The 6,740-nt window shown below is 39.5% G+C and overlaps 1 protein-coding gene across 1 annotated transcript; it reads right to left on the bottom strand.

Moving 5' to 3' along the window:
• Positions 1-259: 259 nt before the first annotated feature.
• Positions 260-3,270, bottom strand: LOC125191666 (Lactate/malate dehydrogenase family protein). Its single transcript, XM_048089058.2, has 2 exons — positions 2,572-3,270; positions 260-802 (listed from the first exon to the last, which is right to left on the bottom strand). Exons 1-2 carry the CDS (start codon positions 3,178-3,180, stop codon positions 356-358), a joined length of 1,056 nt encoding a protein of 351 aa, XP_047945015.1. The 5' UTR covers positions 3,181-3,270; the 3' UTR covers positions 260-355.
• Positions 3,271-6,740: the final 3,470 nt, after the last annotated feature.

Genomic DNA, 6,740 nt, shown 5'->3' with positions numbered 1-6,740 from the left:
GCTTCGTTGTCGAGATCATGTAAGATATTGGGAGCTTACAAGTTGTCTAAAATAGTGTTAATTAGTGTTCACACCCAATGTCTTGCATCGACAATAAGAACTATTAGTGTGGAGTTTATAAACTAAAATGGACTCTCTTTTTTAATAGACTAATCTTTTGGGATGAATTCTCCTAGCAAAGAGTAAATCACACCAATACATGGCAACAAATCTTCAAAGAAATGAGCTTGGTCATGCACACCATTACCATATATCCATCTATGCAAAATAAAACAGCATTCATAATACTCTCAAGGTCAAGTACATAGATAGAAACATTACAACAATGAAATTAAAACATCAAAACATGATTCATTCATTTTAACCCCAACTGGCTCTGGACATCAAGAATGGTCTTAGCCGAGTTCCTGAGTTTCTCTACCTCCTCATCAGTAAGATGCACGTTGGTGACGCCCAAGACACCCCTCCGGCCAAGCTGAGCTGGAAGGCTGAGGAACACATCACCTCCATTGATACCGTAGAAACCCTTTGCAAGAATAGTGACGGGATGAATCCTTCTCTGGTTCCTCAATAACGTACGAGCCAAGCTTGCAACTGAGTAGCCTATTGCCCAAGAAGTGTAGCCCTTCAAACGTATGACCTCGTAGGCACCTTGCACAACCTCTTTGTGTATGTTTTCAAGCGTTTTCTTCTCGTAGGGAATTTGTTGTCTATCTAGAAAGCTTAGAACCGGTACGCCTCCCACGCTGATGCTTGACCACAGTGCAACTGAACTATCACCATGCTCCCCAACGATGTAGGCCTAGGCACATATTGGTTTTGTTAGTTATTGGAAAATAACATCTAGTTTTGACTGATTTACTTTGATTACATGACATCTTACAAATCAAGGGGAGTTGATACTGAATAAATCATAACTCGGCAATAAATCATAACTTCCAATTACTGAATATTGACTACTTAAAGCAGAACATGGATCATTTATGAATGAACTACTCTATAAGACATATGTTTCTCACGTAACTAGATCGAACAGACTGACATTTCTAGATCGAACGCACATTTCCTAACAAACGATGTAAATATCAAGAATTAACAATCAGATCACAAGATTTTTATACTCCCCTGTCCCTTAAAAATGTAAACATTTGGTTTGACATGTGTTTTAATGCATAATTGGCGAGTAAGAGAAATGTCAAGAAATGATAGTGGAAATCGTGTCAGTGGAGAGTGATATCCACATTTTTAGCAGTATAGTTGGATTTCTAAAACAAAAAAGTTCGTACTTTTCAGGAACGGACAAAAAAGAAAATAGTTCATGCTTTTAAGAACGAAGGAAGAATATAATAATGTGCTCTAACACTTAAACAGTGTCATGTGCATTAAACCCTCAATTTCTATAGCATAGACAAGATTAACTCTTATATATCGACAAGAAATAACCAGTAAATCGTTCGAGAGAGAGAGAGAGAGGGACAGAGTAGGTGAGGATCAAAATATATTAGGAAGTGGGATGAACCACATTAGTGGACACCTAACGTGGTTCTCATGAAAAAGTGAAAATAAAATAAAGGTTAGATCAATTTCCAATTTGTGGCCGGTGGTATATGCAATACCCGACAAATGAACTACTCAATCACTTTGGAACTACCACAATCGTCGTCTAATTAAAATAAAAACATTCTTTGATAAACCAAAGAAAAAGTTACTACTATTTCGCTTCCCTTTGTTGGTTACATTTTTAAAAGAGATATTTACTTTAAGTTTCTTAACTTTCACTAAAATTCAGATTTTGCATATCAATTTTAAAAATTAGTCTACAAATTAACAAATTATTAATTTATTTTAATTTTGCATCTAATATAATTTAATATAAATCATAATCTAATAAAAAGAGTTTGATTTAATTAGTTTATCTAATATAGTTTAATATAAATCATAATCTAATAAAAATAAGTTTGATTTAATTAGTTTAATTAAGTATATGATGTTGTTCGATCCTTAAAATAGAAACTCGTTTTGGTTAACGTTCAAAATGTCACGTAAGTAAGTCATGAACATATATTAGCATCAAAATCATGATTAATTGCAAAATAATAATACATCGGTTTCCTAAAATATAAATTCTTTCCCTATGAGTCTGTTTATTAAAAGTAGAAAAAATTTTATTTTAAAAAATAGACCCCACAATCTAATATACTAATTCCACTATTTTTTCTCTTCATCTCTTCTTATTCATTAATATCTCTTACTTTACCAATTTTAAAACTAGCTTCATTTCCAAAATTCATATATTAGAAAACAGAATTCATATATTTAGAAAACAGAGGGAGTAACAAATCAATATTTGAGTTCAAAATCAAAACAAATTAATAGTCTAATAATTTAGTGGCGAATTTTTAAGTCGTTTGTAAACCAAATTTTGAAGAAAGTTTAGAAATTTAGGCAAATTACCGTTTTTAAAAATCACATTACTTTAAAATGCATTAACAATGACTTGCATAAAGTAGATGGCGAAAAAAGTGACAAATAAAATATATAATAAAATACTAAAAGAAATATACTTCTAACCTGCACATCCTGCGCATTGACATCAAGGTGATCGGCGATCAGAAACCGAAACCGCGACGAATCCAGATTGGTACCCGACCCGAGAACCCGATTCGCCGGAAACCCAGAAAGCTTCCACGCCACATAGGTGAGCACATCGACGGGGTTAGAAACCACCAGAATAATCGAATCCGGCGAGAATTTGGCGAGCGGCGGCACGATGTGCCTGAAGAGCGCGACATTGCGCTGGAGCAGATTGAGCCTGGTCTCGCCGGGGTTCTGCCTGGCGCCGGCGGTGACGATGCAGAGGTCGGAGTCGGCGGTGGCGGTGTAGTCGAGGGAGGCGTTGATCTTGACGCGGGGGAGGAAGGCGGCGGCGTGCTGGAGGTCGAGGACCTCGCCGCTGAGCTTGTCGGAGTTGGCGTCGACGAGGGTGAGCTCGTCGGCGAGGTCCTGGGTGATGATGGTCTGGGCGATGGCCATGCCGACGTTGCCCACGCCGACCACGGTGATCTTGGTGTTGCGGCGGGGGGAGGTGGCGGGGGCGGTGCCGGAGATTGGGGTGAAGAAGGAGTTGGAGAGGTCGAGGCCGTCGGGGCCGAGGAAGGAGGAGGAGGACGCCTTGTGCATTTTTTTTGGATTCGGATTTGGATTTGTGGATTTGTGTTTTTTTTATGAGGAGGGGGCTTAGATTTGGGGGTTATAAATAGTAAGCCTGTCTCCTATTCAGGTGGTGGCGTGGCGTGGGGCGGAAGAAAATGGTGCTCTTGGTTTTCAATGGTCAACTTTTATTCCAAGACTTTGTTATTGGTGGTCGTGGTTTTCCTCTATTACCATGGGCTAAGCATCCTTTTCTACTATTGGTCAATTGGCCAATTAAGTGGGTCCTATTCTTATCTACCTCCATCCCTTATTAATAAAAATTACTCTTTTTTTTCTTTGATAGGAGTTGAGTCACTTTGTCTTTTTTATTATGTGACATAGAATGAAGTGAGTGATTTAATTTTTACTAACTAAAAATCAACAAATTTCTTGTCAATTACTCCATTCTCTTTTATTTTATTCTCTCCTCATCTCTTTATGTTTTTCATTTCTTAATTTATTCTTCTTTTACTTAACTCATTTAGAGCATCCTCATCCGTGCTTTTAGCTAAAAGCACGGAAGTAGGCCCAGACCCACTTTTACTCCTTGTCCTTAGCTAAGAGCAGCTAAGGACAAGTTAAAGGGTCCCACCATTCTATTATTCAATTTAAATACTCCAATTATTAAAAACATTTCTACATTGTAAAAATACATTAAAAAATAAAAATTACATAATTAAAATCCTAAAAAATAAAAATTACATAATTAAAATACTAAAAAATAAAAATACATAATTAAAATCCTAGAAAATAAAATAAATAAATAATTAAAATCCTACAAATTAAAAATTACACACGTGGAAGACTACTCCTCTAACCCCAATTGCCTCTTGAGACCCCGGATCATTTGCTCATGTGTTGCAAGTTGATCCGGAGTCATCTTAGACGTATCGTTCAAATAGAGTTGACCCAAAAGGGTCCACAACGAGTTGTTCGGAGGAGGCACAAAGAGACCGGGAGCTGGGGCGGGGCCGGGGGCGAGGGCGGCTGGAGTTGGGGCGCGACGGCGGGTAGCCATCGCCTTCTTCCTTCCTTGCTGCCGGCGGGAACTGCTCGGGCTAGCGTCGAGGCTACCCAAGTTAGTTCCGGCAAGCTGGGTAGCCACATCATCGGAGGCGCCGTCGGATAGGACTACCGACCTCGACCGTTTGCTAGAGGAGCTGGAGGAGGATGCTACTATGCCGCCCCCATACTTCGAATGTCGGCGCCCCTCCTGCCAACAATCGAGGTACTTGAACGGTATCATCTCCAAGCTTTGGTAGGTCGCCAAGGCGACACTGATGATGTCGAGCTCGCTCGTGCCGCTCTCCGTTGCCCGCTCTTCCTGTTGGAAGTACCCCTGGAACTTACCGATTGCTAAGTTGCATCTGTAGACGCAATTGCGCACCATACTCTCATTGCGAGGGATGGTTCCCTCCGGCCGGGTTTCATTATAAAGGCGAGTGATACGCCACCAATACGTATCCCTGGTTTGGTTTGTGCCAACGTCCGGATCTTTGGAGACTGCCAAGTAGGCTTTGAACATCGCCATCATCTCACCCGGAGTGTACGGGGTGCGGGTGCCACGAACAGGAGGAGTAGGAGTAGGAATAGAAGTAGGAGTAGGAGTAGAGCTGCTGCTCCCTCCCGATCCGGGTTCGGGTGCCCACCCGAACCCGAAGGCGTTTTGGTCATGCACCGGGTAAGGACGGTAGCCACCCAAAAATTGCGAACCTTGGGTTTGAGGAGGGGCAATAAATTGCGTTTCCGGACTAAATCCGGCCTCGGAGTCGAACCAATCGTGGTTCCAACCGCGATTATCGGAGGGGTGATCGCCGGAGCCGGACATTGTGTAGTGTGGTGGGAATTTAAATGAGAGAGTATGAGGAAAAAAGATGAGAGAATGTAGATGACGATAGAATAGATGAGAATATGATTTTTTTGTGTTGAAGTGGGGGTATTTATAGATGAAAATGTGAATTTTGGGGAAAAAAAATTTGAAAAATAAATTAAAAGTGGGGAGAAAATGGATATATTTTTTTGGGAAAGGGAAAATATTTTTTTTTATTTAAAAACATTTTTTTAATTAATTTCGCATTTTAAAAAAAACTAAATAAGCCAACGGCTATGCCGTTGGCAAATAAGGCGACGCCACGTGTGCTGCTCAGCGGCACGGACGTGCTCTTAGCTAAGAGCAGCGTCGTGCCGCTGGCACGGACGGACGAGCAGGCGCCTCTTCACCGCTGCGGATGCTCTTAGCACAATTTTTCTTAAATCTCGTGCCGAAAAGAAACGCTTCCACTACAGCAGAACCAAAGGAGTATTTCTATTTTGGGTCGTCTCTTAAAAATACTAGAAATTTTCTAAACTTTCTATTTTGAGAAGTGGACCTTGCAATCTATAACACTACCTCCACTTTTTTTTTTCTTCCTTTCTCTTATTTTACTCATTTTTCTCTCCAACTCTTTTACTTTATCAGCCGCGCATTAAAATCCATGCCGTTTCAAAATTTTCACTATTTTTTTTCTTTCTTTCTCTTATTTTACTCATTTTTTTTCCAACTCTTTTACTTTATCAGTCGCGCATTAAAACTCATGTCGTTTCAAAATTTTCTATGACTTTGTTTTAAGAACAGAGGCACTATATAACTTTTGTTTTCCGAAAATGCCTTAATCTATTTGTTAATTAGCAAATGATGCAGGGTATCACATTTTATTATTTCCATACGTACACGATATGTAATTATGTTATTTTTACTGTTTTTAGATAAATGGACAGATAGTCGATTAAACTGTGGATGGAGAAAGTATTTACTTATATAGTTATATGCATTTATTTGGATTTGCTGGGATACAAGAATGGAAATGAAACAACAATTTAAGTCGAATCAATCATTCTATCCGAAAAGCATATAAAGGGATAAGAGGTGAATTATAATACTCCCTTCGTTCCTGTCCAACCTCAATTAGTTTGAGGCCTTTTAAAAGTGACCCAAAAACAAATCTGTGCGGGCTTGATCCAAAACGGACAATATCAAACTAATGTTTGCCGACGCCGACAATTCTGACAAGTGGTATCAGAGCCAGGTTGGCGTCGGGTCTGGTCCGATTTGCGAGACCCATGTTTGAGTGGGGCCGACGATCCGTCTGAGTCGGAGCTCATTATGTGTTTCGATGTGGTCTCGCTTTGAGGGGGAGGTTTGTTAGTACAAACCTATCCCACATCGGACATTTGAGGGAAGTTGGAAGGTGTATATATGACGAAGTCTCTAACCAACAAGTTGCTCTTGAAGATGTCACACTTGGAAAATGGTATAAGATTTTAAGAGATGTTATTTTGTATGTTAAGTGATGAGAGAAAATATAATTTTATAATTGATGTGAGAGGGAATTTTTCCAAAAGAAGAAATGTGACATCTTTTATAGGACAAACTAAAAACAAAAGTGCGACATCTACCTTGAGACGGAGGGTGTACTAAATTTTTTTAATTGCTAACTCTGTTAGTTCATCAATGCAAAGTATTTTTAAAATGTCAACACGATGACATTAAAATGTCCATACATAATGTC

The sequence above is a fragment of the Salvia hispanica genome, chromosome 4 (genome assembly GCF_029641045.1).
Source record: "Salvia hispanica isolate PSC_SH4W2 chromosome 4, Shi_PSC_v1, whole genome shotgun sequence".
NCBI lineage: Eukaryota > Viridiplantae > Streptophyta > Magnoliopsida > Lamiales > Lamiaceae > Salvia > Salvia hispanica.
The sequence above is the reverse complement of the archived record's forward strand: the minus strand, read 5'-3'. Positions and strand labels throughout refer to the sequence as shown.